Raw genomic sequence first — 23,733 nt, forward strand, 5'->3', positions numbered from 1 at the left:
CTTTTTCAAGAAGAATGAAACAAACAAGTGAAAACAGAAGGACAATAAAATACTAAAGCAAACCAAAAAGATCTGTTTCAGACTTCTGAGCTCTGAATATATTTTTTTGTTATTATCATTTCACTGTTGAACCATCATAAGCAAAAATGGAAGTAGTATAACTTGGTCTTATGCTTAACAGATTTTCAAAACTGAGCAACATACAAACAGGCAGCAGTTAAAACCAACTACTTTGAGCATTTCCAGTGCCATGATTAAACCAGATACTTTTCAATAAATCAAGTGCACATAGCTTTACTAACAGCAGAGGCAAGATATTGAGGAAAGTATCTACAATTGCTTAAAAAAAAGTCAAGATTTTTTATAATAGAAGAATCAAAAATTCTCTAAAGACTGTTTTAAACATGTTTATTTCCTACAGAATTTAATCCCATCAAAACACCCACACGAATTTGGAATAAATTTACATGTGTAAATTCCTAGATTTCTGCAGCTGGAAACCACACACATAAGATGTAATAAACAGTATTTCCTACTACACGAACCACATTTTTATCCACATAATATTAATGTAGAATGTGAGAACATGTACCAAGTCTTAATCTAGATCTACTTGCTACATCATTTCAAATTTCATGAGAGTAGAGGAACTGTAAAACCAGAAAGATACCAAACCTTCAAACACAAAGATTCACCATACAGACTTACTTCCGAACGAAATTTGCTTTCTAAACTTAACAGGAAAATAAGGAGTTACTGCTCATATTATTTAACCAAAAAAATTACTTTGGCTCTCTAAAATAAACTTCATTCATCTAGACATAACAGAGACTAGCAGGGTTGGGGGGAATAATGAAAAGAATAAAAATGTGAGCATTTCAATTCAGTTACCAACAATTTGCACTCCCCTTCATAAAGAGGGCAGATAAGAACAAATTAAGAGCAGGAGGAGGATGAACAGTTGTCAAATCAGTAATCAAGAGAAAAAGAACACCCTCATGAAATGCCGAATAATGACTTGGAAACTAAAATGAGGCACTTGAGCTGAAGCATCAATCATCCAGATAGGGAAAAGTAATATTTAGATGACTCCTGTACACAAAGGCTGAACAAACCACAGTGAAAATGGCTCCAGTAGCTCATATGAGCTAGTTGCGGTTTGATGCGTTATCTCTAGGTAAATACCTATGAGCAAAGAAAAAACCCTACTAGAACAGAGATTACTCAGAAAATAGAACCGGGTGTTTGATAGACCAAGTACAATGCAAACACTTCCAAATGTCTGTACACAAATGCAACAGAAACAAGGAATTAAACAAGGATTTAAACAGTGATGCTAATTAATAGATATTTTGATTTAAAGGTGAAAAAAGATGCCGACGGCTGGCAGAATGCTTAAAACAAGCATTGTTTATGTCAATATGTCAAAATACCAAGCTTAAAAAATGCCCTTTCACTGAATGATCTCCACAGGGAAGTGTGATAACTTAGAAATTCCTGAGTCACAATATTAGAAATGTGTAGTAAAGAACTATCATATGCCATTAACAAGCACGTTATAAAATAGTAAAGTTTTTCAGTTAAAGATATACTAGATAATTTACCTTCCCTTGAGAGGGGAACAAAGGGCTATACATTTATACCTCAAAACTGCCTATATCTTGCTTACTATAAACCATATCTGATTCTTCAACTGAAACTAAACAAGTAATTTATTTTAAAAAACATTGCTAATTGTTGACTGAGTCACAGTTTAATCAGGCTGTTTGGTCAAGTTAACCAGATGATTAAACACTGTTCCTATGAAGCAATGTTCACTAATGGTTTCAACACACTTATGATTTATGGAGACACATAAATACCCGATAGAGAGTAAAACTATGTGCGTGTATAGTGCAAAGGCATAATCACAGTTTTTTCAACTAAAACCATTTAGATTATTAATTCATTAATTCATTGAACATAACAGGTATTTAAAGGGAGGAACATTTTATTAAAAAAACGATTACTGCACCCTGCTTACAAGTTCACACAGGCAGGTTATTTCAAATATTAGTTCTAGGATCTCAATGCTGTGATAACATATTATAACCAATTATAAAAGTAATTAGACGGGTTTCCTCCTTCCAGTTTTTATGAGGTAAAGGGTAAGCAGTAAGGGTAAACAGAGACAAAAATCAAGTCAGAAGAAACAGCATGCCCATCCCCACAATATGATTACACAGCAGTTAAGAACAGCAAAGGAATTCCAAGGCACCTGATTAATAATTAATATAAGTTGGCATAAGGGGTTTTACTATAACAGTGTTTTAGTTATCTTTTCAGTACAAGTACTCTGTTACAAAGACAGACAAGTGTAGGTGAAAATGCCATTATTATTTGTAAAATTAACCTAGGAAATGAAATACAAGGTTAGCTTATTGGCCAGCCCTGAGATCCATGGCAGCTGACATCTGGTTAAGGGTCACTAGCATTTGTGTTTATCAGGTGTTTTGAACAGTGGATGCTGGTCTGCCTCATTTACAAGCAGTGGATTCTGACAGTATCAGAAATCTGAGAAGAGGAAGAACTTCCTAATTTAACACAAAACGGGTGAAGTAACCATAAAATGGCATCCATTTTCCTATAGTTCTTTCATTAAAACTCCTTGTAACACTGGTATACTTTAACAAGCCACAGAGTTTGTCTACCAAGGATTACTGTAAAATAAACCAGTTCTGACTTTAAACATACCTTGTCTTGGAAACTCATCTGACTCCCTGTGAACCAGGTCAGAAACTCGATTCCCGTAGTGCATCCTAGTGTCATGATCATACGCCTTCAGGGTCTCACTTGAGCTGTAAGACTTCTGAGTTGGTACTCTGCAGTCTTCACTGTCCAGTGAAGAACTTGTATAGCGACACTCTTTTCCGCACCGGCCCCTCGTCAGAGAACGGTGTCTTCTGTCTTTTATATCCATTATTCTGAGTCAGGTAGGATGTTTTCAGAAAAGCCTACTCTTATCTTTGGGGTCAGTCACTGTCACCTAAAAACAGGAAAGGATAACAAAAGATGAGCAATGCTGCTGCTATATTTTGTTTTAGTCTACTTTTCTCAACTTATCCTTGAAGAACAATGCAGTGCAGATGAGAAAAAAGAGAAGACCCACATGATACATCATCAGAAATTGAAATAATTTACCTGAAAGAGCAGGGAGGGGGGGAAGAGAAAATCAAATGCTTTAAAAGAATTGAATTCTATCTAAATTATCATCTCATTGAAGAGTTTAAAAAATAATGATAAAACAAAAACAGTTATCTTTTAATTTTTTGAATGAGCACTGATAACAATGTGGAACCGAAAGAATAATATTTGTTCCTGTTATACAACAGTACAAAGAAAAGCAGACTCAAACCAGCTTTAATTATTTCCGTTCTTCCTGCAGGAGGGCTTGCAATTAAGAATGAAGCATGCAGGAGAGTTGCATAGAGATTATTCCTATTCAGCGTTAATGCATTACAAAGGTGTACTTTATTCTTTAACATGTTCAGAAGCAGCAACAACTTACTTTATTACCCCTGGATAACATAATCCAAGGCCCTATTCTCAACAGAATGTTGGACCTGGTATCTCCAGAGGTCCTCTCCTTCCAGCCTCGACATTTCTGCATTTTTATGATTCTCTGAACACGCTTTGGGAATTGGATGCTCTGCGCACCACAGAACATGACTAAATGCTCTTCTTCACAGTCCCTCAAGATGACCAGTTTGTCCATCTCAGCAGTTGGAGGTCTTCAAAATTGTGTGAATATCTTCTTGCTTACTGGACCAGAAAGAGGTAGATTCTAAGTCTACTTAATTAGAACACCCTTACTGTGGCATATATACTTTAATATATGCACAGTTATCATGCATAAACTGCAGAATGAAAGATACTGTAGAAAGCAAAAAATACACTAAGCACAAGCACCCTAACCACTGGGGTACTAATTATTTTGAGTCAGTATTTGTGTGTATGTCTTTCTCCCATGACATCCTATGCCCAGGTCTGTACTAGTCCTGAGAAATCCTTGTGACAAAACTTTTACTGGAAATGAAATCTTTTCACACAAAAACCGTCCAGGTTTGCTAACAAGCAAAAACTGGAAAAAAAAATCTTTGCTTTTCTATACATGGCTAAGGACGTGAAGAAATGGTTTTGGCAAATTTAGCTGGGGCAGTTGAAGTCCTTTTCTTGCCCACCATGCCCTCGCAGTTCAGGTGCCTACTCCAAAGCCCCCCCAGCAGAACGGGAGCGGATCCTGCACACCACCTACACCCAGTCCCAGGCCAGAGTCTTCATTTAAACCACCACAGCACTTGAGCAGTACAACTCCTCTGCCACCTCTGCCACCAAAGTAACAAACTCCAGCAAAAAATGATAAAAAACCCAGAGGGCAATCATCTTTACTGAAGTTGTTTGCACCCATAGGAGAAGAGGTCATAATATTAGCGTTAGTATTGGCTAAATCATTGCTTTTTGGCTGGAATTAATTATGTCCCTAAGAAAGAATAAATGCACTTGGCCAGAGAAACTAGTGAATTTGAGAAAAGGTTTCTTGGCTTCATTTAGACTCTGACATTTAGACTTGTTGTGGGGTTTTTTGTTTGGTTTTGGGTTTTTTTTCTGTATTTTAAAGAAAGTTAGGTAACCAGAAGAAACAGCTGCTTTAAGCCACCCACAGGTACTCCACAATCTGTGAGCAATAAAAAGTGTAAACATGCCTACTTTTTTCTGCTTTTTTTTTTTTTTTTAACTATGATGGTACACTTCTGAGAGGGGAAAAAACCCTCACAAAACAGCACACGCAGAAAAGCCTAAACAAAGGCAGAAGACATTCAGCACTTAAAACTGGGAGGGTTAGTTTTATACTTTTAGATTAAAGAGAAAGGAAGACTCAATACACACTCCTGTTTCTCAGCTTTCTGAACATCTAGTGGCTAAGCTGACTTCTCTGTATCTGAATTATTCAGTTCAAATTATTTGGTCGTGTAATATTTATTAAACTGTAAAGCATGTTAACTGTAAAGCAAGTTAACACTGGTGGAACAAACACTTGCTTGAAGTTTGAGAAGATACATGATCATTTAGATTAACAATGCCTGGCTCTTTGATCCCAGTTCAATACTATCTCATCAAATTCAGATATCAATATATCACAATTATAAAACACAGAAACAGATGAATACAGTACAGTATTGAGCAAAATCTGCCAATTACCCGCTGGATGTCTTCACGCTACTGTTCAATACAAAAGCCTATTACTCCATATGAAGGTATTGTCTATCAGTTCAGAAAAACAAACAGCCTTTTGTTTTCATGATTGCTAAACTTTAAGCTGTCTGGCCTGATTTCTATTGTTTCTGAAAGAACATTTAATTCCTTGTTACTGTAATTAAAAGAAGGATTTACTATGACTGAGATAAAACTTCTGAGTATTTCCATGATATTAGCTTATTAAAGCATCTTCTCAGGCAGACAAGATTTTTTGAAATTGTTTCCCCAATAAACATGCCTTTGTAGAGGTTTGTGCAATTACCCTACAAATACAAAAATAAAAGGAAATGGTAAGACAATGCTTTATTGTTGATAATGTGAAGTAATGTTCCTCGGTCACCCTCACATGCAGAATGCAACGCGCAACGTCTGTAGTGTCGTTACCATGACAAGCCCAACAGGTTAACACAAGAGAATACATGTAGAAATATGATAAGTATGTCCCAACAGCTTTACTTTGACCATCCTTAAGGAAAATTCTGTTACAAGAATCAGACATCATAGTAATTTGGTGAATAGCTTGGTCTTTATAATACTATGCCATACAATTTTTTGGGTACTTTACTACATTTTAAGAGTGGTTAAAAATGTTATACATAACTTGGAAAAAATGGGGGGGGGGGGGGCTGTTAATGACATGTTCATATTTATTAGAGTACTTTAACTTTTATTCCTTATTTTTCCTATTACTTGATGACAAATCCCAAGCATCTGAGACTAAATACATCTACCTAAATGCAATAAACTCCAAACTCATAGATTTCTTTCTCATTTTCATCTCTGCTTTGGGGATTTCTATGAACAGAAGTCAGGTAAAAAGCAGTTCCATAGCATCATCAACAAACCACTCTTAAAATTCAGACAATGGTATCACCATACATGGCTTAAAATGCAATGACATGAAGTTGTAACACACTCCTAGAAACTTGTTTTTCATTTTCCTCATACTTCTCTTGAACAGATGAAATACTGTTTCAATTCAATGCTAACCACCTTCCCTGTGAGCCAGTCAAATCTTTATGTAATGTATTCCTGGGAAGGTAAAATGTGATAGCTTTGGTTAAGCAGGAATAACGGTAAGATTCAATTTGAGTTTAAAAATTCCTGATACTCTTTGACTTGCCTGTCTCAGGGGCACTCTAGGAATGGTTTATTTTGAGTAATTGACCTAAATAGTAACTGATTTAGTAATTCCTTTTGTTTCAAAGGATTGCACTGAGGCTGCTCATAGTGACCCACTTATACTACAGAGTCGAATAACCACTAACTGACTTCACTAATAGGACCCCCATCTAACTTTCTGAATAAGGTATTTACGGCTTGCAAAAGGGTTGGTCGAGTTTCAAAGGTACATAGTCTCAGCTGATCCAGATCTTCCACAGAGAGTAAATCTAAAGTAATAAACGGGACATGCTGCAATTGCTGCAGACATACAGACACATATTGTATGCGCCTCAAGTTACACATGCCTAATAAACCTCAGACGCGCTATTCACCCAATATAAGATTTCTTGTGTTCATGTGTAGAACTATTTACCAGGACATGACTACAGCAGTGGTAACAAGAGTGTATGTGGTAACGTGGGGTAGTCCAAGGGCATTAAACCACTGTGTCCTGGGGAGAGAGGGGAGAGGGAAAGGTGGGAGGGAGAGGAGCGAGCGAGAGATCTGAGGGCAGGGAGATAGAGAAGAAAAAACTAAGCATCTGAGAAGTGAAAAACAGGGTTTTGTTTAGGGTTTTTAAAAAAAATTGACCACTTATTTTTGCATTAGCAAAGTCAAATCAATAGGAGGCATGCAGGGAGTACTCAAAATGAATTTTAATGGCTTAGCGAAGCCTACGCTAAAATTCTTTTTAAATTTGAAGTTGATTCATACACTGATCTTACTTAAGTTATGTGCTTATTTCTTGCGTTTTCTAATGATCCCTTAGACTATTACAGCATACATCACCATTAGACCATTAGAACTGCCACTCACAACAGACAGAATGCAGTAATCACTTGGAAGTTCAAGAGGAAACAAAGCACTTCACATTTACTTTGTGCCCCTAAATAACCTAGCACAATAGATCAAAACATTACAATAGTGCACACAGTATAAGAAACAGTCTTTTTTTTTTTCTTTTCTTTTTTTAAAAAAAGTAGTAGTACACCATGTACCAATCTGTTCATTAACAAACAGGTCTCTTAAAAGCCTGTGCTCCTTTTCATCAACAACAATTGGAAATAAGCTTGTGATTTAGAGATTCAAATGCTGTTCATTATTTTATGCAAAGACTTTTTTTGAAATGAGAAAATTCAGTAATTCAGCTTTGGCACAGTACAAAATTTTTTTGGAATAAATAAAAGAGTTATTTAACTGCTGTATTTTTTGCTGATTTTAATATTAGTAAAAAAGTACATTTCTACTTCTGGATCACCTCTGCCTTTTAAAAAAGGTGATAAATAAAATGCAGAATTTTAATGAAACACTACTGTAGCATATACACTTTGTTAAATGAAATAATGTTGATGACAAGTGTGCTGGTTTTGATTTGGGCAAAAAAATCGAAGTATATTTGGACAGTCCATGTGGTGTAACAATGTAACCTCATTTTCCACTGATAAGTCTTTCTTCATATTTTTCATATTCTATTTTTTTACCTCTCCAAATACTAGATTTTCCTTTTACTATTGTATTGAAAATTAGACTTATTTAGTATGACATGTGAAATAGCTATTTCAGAACAGTTCTGATGAATGATTCAGGTTTAAGTAATAGAAGACATAAGTGCTTATAGGCATTCTGTGTTGTGCTTTAGTGCAGACAAAACCACCTTTTTTCCTGTTTCTTTCTTTCTTTTATTTTTATATTTTTTTTTTTTTAGAAAACTGAAAGTATAGGAAATATCTTCAGACTAAGGGCAGTCAAAATTTTAAACACAACAACAAAATCAAACACTATGCCAAATATTTATATCATATATGTATTTTTATCTACTTAAATATACATAATTTTATTTCCAGACTATATTCTGAGATTTCTGTACTCCAGGAACTTCTTACAAATCCCAGAACTGTTTAAATCTATTATGAAAATAACATCCCATTAAGAAAATAACATGTCATCAAGAACTGCTGAAAAGCCCAGGAGCTACTAGACAGCTTTCTAACAGTCTTAGTCTCACATCATTCACTAACTGCTAAGGGATTAACCTCTTATTTTCCACTGAGTGTGGGGCAGTGAGGGTTGACATATGTAAGCACATCCTCTTACCTGTACCGAGAGGCTTCAGAAATGCATTGACACAGGGGATAAATGGGCAGTTGTTCTCTTAAAGGCACTTTATGTCAGTTGAAAAATCAAGTGACAAACTCGGATACAAATTTTTAAATATTACTGTGGCTTCTGGTTTATGAACCTCATGGGTCGGGGATCACCACAGATTCAGAAGCCGTACCAGTAAAATCCCCCTATTAACTAACCATCTGCCACCGTTAATGGTCTGAAGCAGAGCACAGCACCTATGAACCAAACAAGTCTTCATTTTCATTTTACCTCCTATGAACTACGTGCTTTTCCATCTTCTGACAACAACATGAGAAACAGCAAGCTTCACAAACACATGTGATAGATTCCAGAGCAGGAAGAAAAATACTGGCCTTTAAACTTTCATCACACAAACCTAATGTAGTACCTTGATTAGCCCATAGAGTATATTTACATGATTTTTCTTGAAAGGTTATTTTAAACTCATTAAAATACTATTTGCATCCTACATATTTCAGTAGCTGGTCATCAGAAGAGTACGCCAACTATCATGTTGAATCCCATCCTAGATGTTACTCCAGCCACTAGAAGCAGATTGCATCACACTGACGAGGAAAGACATCCATGTTTTGTAAAAACATTTGACATAAGCAATGAAAAAAGTACACACACTTACAAATAAAAGTTTAACTCCTTTTTCAGAGAAGGGCTTATAAATCCACCCAAATTAGTACTAAGTACATCACTACTTCTATATAAATGAGGCTGAAATGACATCTAACTTTTCTTCCTAGATACACAGAGGTAAAACAGTAGAGAGTTTGCAAATGTAAAGAAAAGTGACAGGATAAAAATATTTCTGTATCCTGGGGTTTCTCAGCCATGTGAAGTTTTCAAGGTTTTCCTCTTGGAAAGCAGTTTTCCTGTTTTTCTGAATGAGGCATTAATATCCCCCCCCCATTCCAAACACTGCCCAAATAATAATAACAATAACAATAATAATAATAAAAGAGGGTTTTTTTTCTGGGAAAAATATATTTCCACTCCTAACTCAAAGCTATTTACAAATATTCAAGAGGTTTCAGGACAGCCATGAGAGAGAAAACTGTATTATCCTTATTCTACAGAAGAAGTTAAACGCCAAAAGGCTGAGTGTCCCACCTGAGGTCATACAACAAGTTTGCTGCACACTAGGAACCCTGAGTTCCAGTTCTTGGTTTCCTGCTCACAGTGTACTTGTTATCTACATACTTCTATCATTATATGTAGTCAGATAAAAAAAAAAGAATCAAGTTCACCACAGAAAAATACAACAAGCCAACTTATCAATATAAATACTTAAAATTACTCTAGCTGAAAGGTTCAAAAAATGGATTTAAAGATCAAATATGAACTGGCCACTTCAAAAGACTAACTTTGCTAAAAATAATTGCCTAAAAAACATTATTACTCTTCTACTGCATAGTAAGAACAAACAATACTATTATCTACTGCTAAAAAGCTGTTAATGAAGAAAGGTAGAATAATTTATCATCTCATAATTAACACAATGTGGTTAAGCATGCTTTAACGATTCTGTGTAATAGTTTCCTATCACTAGAGAATACTTTTGAATCAGGAAATAATTATCTAAATAATTTTGATTAAGTCTTTGATCAAACTGATCAACATTTATAGGAGTGAGATATAGCTAAATGCCCATGCAATGAATGACAACTTCTTTATTTAATTGTCTATTGGTGATGCTCTTTTTTCCTTCTATTCCTAAGACTGAATGCTGTCTTTAATTAAGTTAATGGGATTTTTAACCTTACTAGCAATGGAGCCAAACATCAAGCTGGTTGGAGCACAAGTTGTGCTCCAGCCATTCCCCCTCCCTTTTGCTTTCACCAACACTGAGTAATTAGTTAATTTAATTTTTTACCAGCATTTTCCTGTATTCTGTTCTTTTGTCAGGCTCCTCTGTCTTTCCTTTTTCTCATTTTTATTTATCCCTGTAATTTCAGTTAAGGATTTGAATGCTGTTTGTTTCCACAAGCCTTTCCCTTCACACCCAGGCTAATCCATCAGCTACCTCTGAGAACTCCTGGGCACTGTGCTTCCACATTAGACTCAAGGGTTTTGATTTTAAACACGACTGCTATGAAGTTGGAGAAATGTAGCTGACATGAAAGGACCTGGGCCCCCCACTATAAGAATGACATTGAGGTGCTAGAGCACATCCAAAGAAGGGCAACGGAGCTGGGGAAGGGGCTGGAGCCCGTCTGATGAGGAAAAGCTAAAGGAACTGGGGTTCTTTAGTTTGGAGAAAAGGAGGCTCAGGGAGGACCTCATCACTCTGTACAGCTACCTGTAAGTTGTAGACAGGTGGAGGCAGGTCTCTTCTTCTCCCAGGTAACAAGCAATAGGACAAGAGGAATGGCCTCAAGTTATGCCAGGAGAGGTTTAGATTGGATATTAGGAAAAATTTCTTCATGGAAAGGGTGGTCAAGCACCAGAACAGGCTGCCCTGGGATATGGTAGGATCACCATCCCTGGAGGTGTTAAAAAAGATGAGTAGATGTGGTGCTTAGAGACATGGTTTAGTGGCGGACTTTGCAGTGCTGGGTTAATGGTTGGACTTGATGTTCCTAAAGGTCTTTTCCAACCTAAATGATTCTATGATCCTATGACTTGTGCTTTTCTTGTACCCAAGCATGTCCAATGCCAAGAATTTTAAGACAGTTCCTTCCTAATTCTTCTCCACCGTATTGTTTTAAAACATTCTGTAATTCTACATGTGTTGGCCACCTTCATTCCTGCTGGCAAAAACAGAAGCTGTACCACTGGGTAAAAGATTAGCCAAAAGAAAACCGTCAGGAACACACCTTGCATTTCTTCTTTACTCTTAACAGATGAATACACTGTTAAGGAGGAACTTTTCCAGAATCTGAGATCAAGCAGATCTCCTGTGTACATCTCATCAGAGGATGCTACTGTAAGAAGATCATGTTGCTTAGGAGTTTTCTCAGAGATTTTCAAACCTCTACAAGACTATTCTCGGAACTCATCAAACATTATTAGTTTAGGAACTTTACGTACCATTTCAGTTGAGAACACCACGTGCTTTTGAGTCTAAATATACATCATTCTCTCACTCTGTCCAAGAAACACTCCTTTCTTTAAAGCTTCCATGGAACATCTCCTACCTCAAATTGATACTAACAATTTTCCTATGTTTATTAACAAGATGCTTTAATATGCTTTCTCCTTGCTAGCATTATCAACCTACCAAAATATTCTCTGAAGAAGGCTTTGCTAGAGACTATTTTTAAGTCTGTATAAACTCATCATCATAAGAAAACACAACAATATTTTAAAATGCCTAGCAGTATTTAGTAGAATTTCAGTTCTACTCAATTCAATCCAGACAGCTGTTCCCAACTACACAAATAAATAACCCACTCACCTAGGCTCTGATACTGCCCTCTATTCAGGGCGGGGGGGGCAAGGTGGGGAAGAGCCCTTTTGTTTGTGTAAATTATTAGCCTTACTCCTTGGGAGTTCTCTGCCTTTGTAAACGCACAGATTTTATCAGAAACAACAACTTCCTAAAATGATCCTTTGTTTTATAGGTTCAAGGTAAGCTAAGAAAAAGTTAAAGGGAAAAAACAAATATGAATGGAAGACAATGGAACATCATGTAAAGGCACACAGAATGAATGACATTCTATCCCAACAGCTTCCATAAAAGTATTTTCTGAAACATTTGAAATTCTAGATTGTCTCAGATGGCAATGAAATTCTGCATAATGAAGTAAGAAGGCTGCACAATTCTCAGCTAACTACATCTCAACTGCTGTTCCATCTTTCAATAAAGGAAAATTAAATGCTTTATAAAAATCGAATAAACCTCACAGCAATGGATAAAACGAATGCAACCATTATACGAAATGACCAACTGTAACTCAAAATCTCTGGAGTGAACTTCCAGTGTCCATACAGCAAGGGGTTGGCAGGGAATGAACTGAGGTCCTGTGACCCTGAAAGAGGGTTTACCCAAAATTGCAGTGCAAGGTTTGCTTGCATATTATCATAGCAGAAGAGGACAGAAAGGGTTATCTTGACTAATGGAAATCCTTTTAATAAGTTAAAAAACTAAACCAAACCAATAAACAACTTGTAGGAAATCAACTGGTCCAAGACCACAAGAAGCCACAAATATCTCATAATACCAGTCACTGTGCAGACATTACTCCATCCTCTGTTCCATCTCCAAATCACAAAGAAAAAGGCCACATCTTTCTGGAGGAAAGTCACTCTACAGAAAAGGGCACATGCTTCAAGACATGTTAGGTACCTAGTCATTTAGCAGTGTACATGTAACCAACATATGTGCTTACGCTGCAACTTCCTTCTGCAGACTTGAATATCCTTCCTTGGATAGGACTGTTATTTTGCTTACTATCCTCTATCTGCAGGTGTCTCCACAGCAAGCTTGGCATTTGCTGGTGGATAAGAGGTTTCCTCTGTGTCACTTTGTCAACAGTCACTGTTCATGTGGCTGAGTCGTCAGAAGCCAGCCCATCCTGGCTCCTCAGCTGCCACAGTTCTCAGCCCCGTGTATGATCGTCATCCAACACCTAGTGGGAAGTGCCTGAAAGCACCTGGGGACAGCAAGGTCCTAAGCTGTACCAGAACACAGGAGCTCCCATGGGGATATTCTCAGATAAGCTACTGCATGGGACATGCAAACAACCATCTCCTATTCACCCCGCGTGGCTGAATTTTAGAAAGCGAGATCAGTCACGAGAAAGTAATCACTTTAAAAACACTCTTAAAACTGCAACGGATCTTTAAGAAATCCATTTTGTCCATTCTTTCCATTGCCATTTTACAGAAAGAACAATAACAAAGCTGCAATGTCCAATTTCTTCTTGAGACTAAGCTCACTGCATTAAAGCCAGCACCCACAATTTTGCCATCTGGTGCCTAGATTGCCACATATCCAGAGCAGAACCATCTACATTCTTCAACTGCCATAATCAAACTTTCCAGGCAAAACCACCAGCATTTTATGACAAGGATACAGATCAAACCTAAGGGAAGCTGGCAAGAAAGATTTAAAGCAAATTTAAACTAAATGTTTCATCTATGACATTTGGCTGTAGCACTGATTCTTGCAAAATAAAATTTGCAAATTCAGTGAAGATGCTTGTTTAAACCAAGTAGCTATTTTATCTGTACAGCTATATGGACATCCTGTTCTACATCCACAGTACACAGAATTAAAAATATTTTAAAATTTCTATTAAAATTACTTACTCTCTAAAAATAGTGGAATTGATAAATTTATAGTTTCGTTTTTCAAAACAGAAATGTAACTAGAGGTCCAAAACTTAGTTTTTTCTTCTAAGGATTAATATATGTACAGAGTAGATGTTCTCTATTATGTACAGATAACAAAAATACATAATGCAATTTAACAAAAATTACATTGTGAAACTAGAATTCTGTCGTCATACCCAACTTTTTAAAGGTTAAACACAAGCCTTAAAATGCTTTTTTTTTTTTCTTTCTAATGCTGTATTATCTACCCATGTAAATTATTTCCTTATATCATTATTTTTAACAGTACTTTACAGATGCCAACAATACTGCATCGAGTTCTGCCCCAACAAAACAAGAAAGATGTTCATGCACTGGAGCAAGTCCAGGGAAAGACACCAGTGTCTCAATGGACTGGAGCATGCAATCCGTGTGGAGAAATGAAGGATCTGGGCTTGTTTGGCTAACTGGGACCTAGCAGGGACCTTCCTATTCCTCAGAAGCTATGAAGAAGAGGGAGCCAGGGTCTTTAGTGAGTGGAACCAAAGGGCAAGTGAGAAACCATGGGCACAAAGTAAAGTACAGGAAGTTCCGATCAGACATGAGGTGGGTAAAAACCACTATGGGGACAAATACGCACTGGGAGAGGTTGCTACAGAGATGTGGAGTTCTGCGTGTTTTGAAGCCAGCCTCACAAAGCCCTTAGCAACCCGGTCTCAGTTCAGCATTGAAGCCTGGCTCAGCTGAGCTCCCGAGGCCCTGTCCAGCCTTGATGGCCTGTGAGTCTATGGCATTTTTGATTTAGGAAAAGTTCCATAGTCATTAAAAGAAAAACCAACACACATGTATATTTATTTAGGAAACAAGGCTGTAAAGTGAATACGTGATAAAAGCTTTGTAAGCTGAGCACACAGGCTTAAAAAGTCAGAGCTTTTTGAAGCTGAAAATGCATCTGAGCTTGCAGGTTTAAACCCGAGTTCAAAGCTTCAGCAGCACAATAAGGCAGAGGCTACATTATGTCTGCACACGTGCGGCCTGCAGAGGTCCGGCAAACATCGCAGCAGTGGGGCCCTTGCGCAGTCATGCTGGTGACAGAACAAAAGGCAGTCACAGGGAAATGGTATGCTGGAGAAAGTAGAGTGGGCTTTGTCGCTTCTTCAGTTTCACAATACAGACCATCTGAAGGAACAGAAAATGCCAAAAATGCAGTTCTAGAGTGAAAAAAAAAAAATCTACAGGAATTAAACGTACAGTTTAACAAAAGTAACAAACACACGCTCTATCATAAATACAAGACACTTGAAGAGGATCAGGTTAGAAATCACTTAAGCAAGCCTGACACCCACAAATCCATGGACCTCTAAGTGCTGAGAGAGCTGGCAGGCGCTATTGCTAAGCCACTCTCCATCCTCTTTGAAAGGTCATGGAGAACAGAAGAGGTGCCTGAGGACTAGAGGAAAACCAGTGTCACTCCAGTCTTCAAAAAGGGCAAGAAGGACCCAGGAAACTACAAGCCAGTCAGCCTCATCTCCATCCCTGGCAACGTGATGGAACAACTCATCCTGGAGTTCATCTCAAAACATGGGGAGGAAAAAAAGGTATTTGGGCCAGTCAACATGGATTCACCAAGGGAAAATCATGCCTGACCAATCTGATAGCCTTCCACGATGGAATGGCTGGCTGGGTAGACGAAGGGAGAGCAGCGGATGTTGTCTACCTTGACCTCAGCCAGGCTTTTGACACTGTCTCCCATAACAGCCTCATACATGGCAGTGTGGGTTAGATGAGCAGACAGTGAGGTGGGCTGAGAACTGGCCAAATGGCAGAGCTCAGAGGGTTGTGACCAATGGCGCAGACTTGAGCTGGAGGCCTGTAGCTCGTGGTGTTCCCCTGGGGTCAGTGCTGGGTCCAGTCCTCTTCAATTCATTCATCAATGACCTGGATGGAGGGACGGAGTATCCCTTCAACAAGTTTGTGGATGATACAAACTGGGAGGAGCGGCTGATACCCCAGGAGGCTGTGCTGCCATTCAGCGAGACCTGGGCAGGCTGGGGAGCTGGGTGGAGAAGGACCTAATGATGTTCAATAAGGGCAAGTGTAGGGTCCTGCACCCAGGGAGGAACAGCCCCAGGCATCAGCACAGGCTGGTGACCTGCTGGGAGACAGCTCTGTGGAGAAAGACCTGGGACATCTGGTGGGCAGCCAAGTTGTCCGTGGGCCAGCAGTGTACCCGGGTGGCCAAGGTTAGTGGTGTCTTGGGGGGCATTAGGAGCAGCGAGGCCAGCAGGGGCAGGGAGGTGATCCTCCCCCTCTGCTCTGCCCTGGTGAGGCTGCATCTGGAGTGCTGTGTCCAGTTCTGTGCTCCCAGTTCCAGAGAGACAGGGAACTGCTGGAGAGTGTCCAGTGGAGGCTACAAAGATAGACAGGGGACTGGAGCATCTCCCTTATGAGGAAAGGCTGACACAGCTGCGCCTGTTTAGCCTGGAGAAGACCAAGAGGGGATCTTATCAGTGCCTACAAATACCTAAGGGGCAAGTGCCAAGAGGATGGGGCCAGGCTCTGTTCAGTGGTGTCCAGCGACAGGACAAGAAGCAATGGGCACAAACTGCAACATGGGAAGCTCCTTCTAAATATGAGGAAAACTTTCTTACTCTGAGGGTGGTGGAGCATGGGAACAGGCTGCCCAGAGGGTCTGTGGGGTCTCCTTCTCTGGAGACATTCAAAATCCACCTGGACACGACCCTGTGCAGCCTGCCCTAGGTGACCCTGCTTGGGCAGGGGGTTGGACTGGATGATCTCCAGAGGATCCTTCCAACCCTGACCATTCTGTGATTGCGTGACACTACAGCAAGCTCATGTGTTTCCAAACATGTCATTTTGAATTTTGATGTGGTCCTTTAAAAATATGAAAATAAACCCAAAAGAAAACAACTCTGCCATATGTTATAATGGCACCACCATAACGCTAAAGAAAACAATGTATGAGAAGGAACTGTAACCCTAACACCTAAGAGTCCAACTGTCTACCAGTCACAGCCACATACCCATGTAATCTAAATCAATGCAGACATATTCTTTTTCCACTGAGGATTTTGTTGGTTTGGCAGCCCAGCAAGCAATGGATTACATCTGTGCCTATCCTATAGATATGTGGCCAATGACCAACTTAAGCTGTGTGTAGTCAGACACATTTTTCTGCCTGAAAATCTATAGATTGTCATAAAACAAACAAACAAACAAACAAAAAATCAAAAGCTGAAGTTGTTATAGTAATTTACCTACCAAATCCTTCAATTTCTATTTCCACTGCAGAATACAGCACAGATAGTAGCTATGAACCCATGACCCCACAGAAGTTAATGGTGGTTTCTCTTCCTGTAAAATCCCATCTGCCAAACTGCAAAAGGCTTGTTAATTTTAGACAATATACTGGGGGGTGGGCTACTGTATTTAATTCAAAGCAGGGGTCATCCTCTGGGCGTGGAGAACACAAGCTACTCGGTCTGAGTATACAGACAGAATGGTCACAACTGCATTACTGGGATTAATACAGGAAAGGTTTGGTGCCCCAGGACCACCTAGCTGTCCTGGTGAATCAGAAAGGAGTTCATCCATTGCTACTAGAGGTATTTTTTAGTTACTGTCAAAGGAAAAACTGATGTCCTCTGAGTAGATCAGAAAACCAACTGAAATTTTCTGGGGTTTTTTGTTCATTTTATTTTCCAGGTTTTACGCACCACACAGCCTTATTCTTGAGGAAATCCAACATGCAATTGATGTCTGGAGAGAGCATCACCCTATGGTAACTGCTTCAAAGAGTTGTGAGTGCTTAGTGTAAAAAGCAAGCAAACTGACTAAATACTCAACCTTTTTCCCTAGCATCTTAACTTTCCTATAAGTTCTTCAAAGAGTTGCAGACCATCTGTGGAGGATTAGGGACAATTTCTGCTAGCAGAAATTGTGAAGGAAGAAATACTTATTACATGAATTAGTGGTGGTAGTTCTTCAGATGTGCAGAGTCAATAAAGTGTCCTAATTAACCCTCTCTTTTGTAACCTGCCTTTTTTGCAGCTATGCCTGAGACGAGTAGCCATTAATGTTGACAGATCCAGAATTTCAAGCTATGTATTCTATGTTCATGAAACTTGATCACCCAGACACACACCTCTGGCTTAAAAGTAGTCACACATTCACCTTAATGCCCTGGACAACTACTGTAGGTAACATGCTACTACATCTTTCACAAATTATTTTACTAATGCTCTACCCTTCAAAGCATTTTTCCTATTCACAAATCAAAGCACTGCAATCCCATATTTTCATAAATAAAGTTACTGAGGCAGAGAAGAGCAAAGTCACAGAGCCTCCCTGCTATTTAAAGCCTCCCTTAGCTTAGTAGGTTGTTCTGCCTTACAGGTAGTGAGAAAAACTGTCTCCTATCTCTGTACCTCTCAGAGCAGGAAGGAAACTGGAAACAAACACTATACATGCTTTATTACCCTGAACTGAAATCAATAAACTATGAACAGTTTTAACCTAATTTACTAGGAAATGGAATTAGAAAGATACCTGACAAAGCTTTTCATATATATTTAAAAGCCCTCAGATCGTAAATTTAGATCAATACCGAGACACACAATGATCTACAGGTAAAATGATCCATATACCGTTACCAATTTACTCAGTTGTCCAAGTTACGTCAGTAATTTCTAATTTGCATGAGATCTTTTACAAATTATTAAAATAAAAAAGGCAAAAAGTAACGCAGAGAGAAGAAATCTCTTTCTTGACGTAGTTTTCAGTGGTATGCATATGTTCCTCTTCAAAAGCAAATTCTGCACAAACAGTGGTTAAGACTGTATATGTTTGAGTATTTTGTAAGTGGCATAGCTGAAGCCACTTAAAAGTGGTGTCTCTTACAGCACTACTGTAAAGATTTCATGCAAGGCAGAAACTCTTGAAGGACCTGGACTACTCCAGTTCTGTCTTCCCAGTAACACAGAATAACAGTTGACATGGGAGACCGTACCTGGACATAGCGCATTAGGCAGCAATAATACCTCCTGTATTAGTAATTCATACTGACTTCATTCTAGAAAAAGCTGCTCCCTGAACCATACAGCCAACTTTCTATGGACAAGAGTTTTGTGCTTATACAAGCAGCTAGAATTTAAACCAGAAAAAGAAAACAAGTATTTGTTCAATCATATGCAATTAGTCTAAAAACCAAACTGAGAATCTGTGAATAAACCACTATACTGGTTTCAATTCCAACACTACTAAAGATATCATAATTTATTTTTTTTTTAATTATTTCTGCTACCATAAGGGCAAGGTGCTTCCTTGTAGATCACTCTGTTTCATTCCCATTTCCTGAAAGGCAAGCTAAAAGAACGACAACCACCAGACAGAGCAAGCACATTAAGAGTTAACAACTGACAGCAGAAGCAACAGAAATCAAGCTTCAGCAATTTAACAAGACTATCCCGCTCCACAATTTTGATTGAAAATTAAGCGTTAGTCAAGGTCTGATATACATACACAATTTACAGATTTCCTTGCTTGAATTTTTACATAGGGTATTCCTTCAAATAAATAAAAACGCTATTTATTTACTTTGGCTAAAAGTCCCATTCCTCATTCTCATAAAAAACATTATCAAGGACAAAACAATTTGCATGACCCATTGCTCCTTCAAAACCTTTTTAAAAAAAAAAAATAATCCAGTTTCATTTTTAAGCTTCAGGTCAACTTTCAACTTTTTTTTTTTTTTTTAAAGTAGCAAAATAGCACGGTTACACACTAAAAAAATTAAATGCAAAGAAGAACGCAAGAAAAAGAAATACAATTCCTTAAGAGCAGCTTGCAGATCAGGTTTATCTACCTGCAGTTTAGAATTGGTGGTTACATTTATGTGTTACAAGGTCTGCAGAGGAGACATTCTACAACACAGAAATCTCAATGCCCAAGGCTTCAGGCAGCTCCCCAAATGAAAGACCTGTAGTGACCTAAATTGTAATTGAATTTATGTTGGTAGAATAACCTTTATTCAAAAATAGTAGTTCTTAAGTATTGACTAAAACTAGCTATCCCATTTCCTATAAATATCTTCAAGGAAATCTATATACTCACAGAGTATCTTGATGGAATCCTCAGTCTTCCAGTTGGATTGGCTTAAGTTTTCAGAAATAATATTATTTCTGATAAATTCTAGCCTGGACAAGCAAACTTTCCCCTCTATTTTGCAGAGGTGAAAAATGTTAGGTACCTGCCTTTCTTTAAGTCCTTTAGCCACTGGAAATGTTTTTATATTCAGGTTTAAAAACTTTCATGAAGCAACTGGAATACTTTCCAATAATCAAGACTGCAGAATTAGGAAATGTCCCATCTAGAAATTGAGTTTTGAGCGATCAAAATGAAATACAAATTGGTCCATAGTTCCATGACTCCATTTAGACTGCACTAATATTAGTTCTGATACTGTGCAAGTACATCACCAGACAGATGGTCAGATCAGTGCTTCAAATGGGTATGATGTAAAAACCGTAATTCAACATGAAATTGTGACATATCAGTTAATTAGATTTTTTTTAAATGAAGAATAAGAATGCTTTTAAAAGTTATTTCTTTATATAGAGACTCATCTATACTTCCTAAGAATTCCAGAAATCAGATAAGTCTAAGGATAAGTCTACTTATCTATGTAGAACCCGGATAATCCTCACTTTTATTAAGTAATTTAGCAGGACCAAAAGCATGTTTCTGTATCATTCCCAGAAAGAACTTAACTATGGAAAAACAAGCTATCATATCGTGAAAAGCACCCATAATTTCTACAAAACAAACACCCAGTAGATTACAAATGCTGTGTTCAAGCCCCACATTTAAACCAAACCTCTCTGACTCACATTAGAGTGTAATATAAGTGTAATACGAGTAATATAGGACAGACCACCAACAATGGAAAAACATTTGGGGCAGCAGCTCTAGATCAGTGTGTGACAAAAATCAAACCAAGCAACACTGAAAGTGCCCAAAAGAGACTCAATGGACAGCTAGCTACAAAACTTGTAGTGCAGCAGGTAAAACTAAAAGATTTTTTAAAAGAAAAGAAATAAAAGGAAATCAATAGAGGTCAGGGTATGGTACACACATTTCACAGCACTATACTGACAATACTGTAAGATTTTCTTTTTTTCCATTTATAATCAGAACTTCCATTAACGTTCCTTGAGTTTCAGCTACTTGATTTTGACCCATTTTTGTCTCTCAGTTTTTATAAGCTTCTTAATTTTCACTGTTCCCCAAACCCATCTGCATTTCTGGAAATCCTACTCCTTCATTTCTCTTGGTTTCACAAATTCTAGGTGGAGTTGCATTTGAAACAATCTCCAATTCTCTTTATATATGAATGCAGCATGGGGCAGCAGCACAGATTTTCAAAATTCAGCTATTCCTCATGTGCATTTCCAAAATTACTGAAAATTAATGAGTTTCTACTGTGTATATTTATATGCAACTCTTTGAAGTAATCCTTACTAGCCAGTAAAAGTCACTTGGAGAAATGGGTTGATAAAAAAAAAATAACTAATACACCATTCCCCTATCTGCAGTACCATTCAATAATACTTGCAGCAGTTGTCCTGGATCCAATATGCACTAATAGACCAAACTCTATATCTGACAAGTAATGCTGACCAAAATTATGAATGTTTAAGTATGCTGAACATGCCTTAAATAGCGAAGTCTAAAGACTTTTCCTCCCCAGAAGGTAAGCTTTTTTCTACCAAGAAATTCCCTTTTGTCCCAAAATAAATAAGATTTCACGCCCAATTGAGTTTATCTGACTCAAATCAATAAAAGCATTAAAATCAATCTTTAAAAAAGTATAGTTAACCGATCTGATTATTACTGCAATTCTTGTAGGAACACAGATGTGTCGAATATGAAATTTAGTGGCTGAAAGGTACTTTGGAAAGTTTTTAGGTAATACTAGAATGCTTTCAAAATATGTGCAGTCACTTACAGAAAGTATTCAGGTGCTTTACCCAGTTTGAAAAGGAGTGCTTTTTCATGGCATTAGTTTTATAATGAGTCTTTTCAGGCAAATTTCTAAGAACGTATGGTTCACATACTTTAAACTGAATTCACTTATAATTCAGTATTTGACAGTGCTAACATGTAACTCTTTCTAAAGAGTCTACAAAGGAAATTATTTCTTTTCTTACTCAACAAACATTTAACTAAAATTACGTTTTGCTTTGTTTTCACACTGAGGATTGAATTTGACACTGTAACGGAGAAAAGCAGCCTGTGTTTAATGTGTTAATGTGATTTTAATCATTGTAGCCACAATTCTTCCTTGTTTTGTACTAGAAAAAATTTAATAAACCCTAAGTTTTGGAATATAGCACTAATGCTGATATAAGAGCCTTTCTTCCAACAAATTCTGTTTCATCATTCGAGCAGTTCAAAGAATTACTGACAGGTGAGTTAATGCTCACAGTTTGCAGGTTTTAATCCAAATACGGACACAACTGCATGTTTCCAAATAATTAAAAAACCATAGGTATAGGTATTTTAAGCTATAAGTAACATTAATGAGAAGGTTAAAGTTACTGTTTCCTTTTCAAGTGCTATAAATCTTATATTTTTCTTATAACAGATACCAAAAGCTACTTTCTGTTTAATAGTGCAAGGTTAATAAACACTTTTCAAATAATGTCATAATCTACTGTGTAGATCTTCAGAGCCAGTTTTATCTTCTTCACACAAAGATAATGACGATTATCAGCTCTACAGCTCCTACAAATCACTTCACCTCCACTGAGTTGATGGAGATATGTTGATTTGCATCAGCTGAGAATTCTGCCAGTTTCTGCCCCCAAGCAGGGTTAGCACCATCACTTTGAAAGCTCTTTTCCGGTGAAAACACAAAGTTATATACCAGTAAAAGTTTTGGTTGCCAAAAATACATTTGCATTAAAATTTAAATACACCATTTGGAATTTCAGTCAGGGCATCACAGTACAGTTACACATCAGCTGATTCTAAATGTCTGAGCAACAGTGAACAATAAAATCTCAGTACCACTGGACATATATGCCATGCTCACATTGTATCTGCAAACTCGAGTGTATGCACATTTGAAAATCTAAAATGTGGAGAGTTGTGAACTGTTCCATTGCCTTACATAATAATCTAAGAAAACTTAGACTTCTCAGGGAAGAGATCGGTAACACATCCTAGTCCACAGTTCTGTATAAGACCCTGCCATTTCTTAAACTTCAAATATATTTAAACTACAGCAAAACGATCTGGTTGTCCTATCATCAGCAATGGAAAGTTTGCCAAATTATCTCTCTACAGGACACTGTTAGAGCACAGCCAACTGAAATTTAAAATTAGGGCAGCTGGTAATTCTACCAAGATCTGAAACCTGCAGTTCCCACGCACGGGGCCTCCTCCCCTTCTCCCCTCTACTTTCTGCTTCTCAGTAAGTCCCAGTGGAGGACAGAAGTGTTTCTGACAGGTCCATCTCACCTGGCATTCTGTTTGCAGCAGTGGCAGTAAGTAGAAATCCAGGAAAAAGGAAGAAGAGAAGATGTAGGTCTGATATGTCCAAACTCAGAGCCTTTTTAGCTCAGGATTTACTCAAACTGATGTGAGGTAACTCAAGCTGAAAGTACTTTTCAGTCTTTTCTGGAGCCTACATCAATTTTTTTTGCAGCCACACTATGTATTGGCATGGAGGCTCACAGCCCAGGCTGCCTGCTGTATGAAGTACCACTTTCATTTGCTCATTTTAACTTCAACTAGAACCCATACTTGGTCAAGTGGGGACTGAACATGCCTGAAAAGGACTTAATCTTCTTAATA

At 37.8% G+C, this 23,733-nt stretch overlaps 1 protein-coding gene across 16 annotated transcripts in view; it reads right to left on the minus strand.

The window, feature by feature from the left end:
- TENM2 (teneurin transmembrane protein 2) overlaps positions 1-23,733 on the minus strand; it is a 1,028,597-nt gene that overhangs the window by 544,454 nt on the left and 460,410 nt on the right. For all 16 annotated transcript variants that reach the window (XM_080399947.1, XM_080399949.1, XM_080399942.1 and 13 more), the window contains one exon: positions 2,734-3,025. In XM_080399947.1, the coding sequence (XP_080256073.1) occupies positions 2,734-2,959 (226 nt within the window). In that variant the 5' untranslated portion in view covers positions 2,960-3,025. The remainder of the gene's footprint in view (positions 1-2,733; positions 3,026-23,733) is intronic.

This window comes from Falco punctatus (assembly GCF_963210335.1).
Source record: "Falco punctatus genome assembly, chromosome: 8".
NCBI classification, from domain to species: Eukaryota; Metazoa; Chordata; class Aves; order Falconiformes; family Falconidae; genus Falco; species Falco punctatus.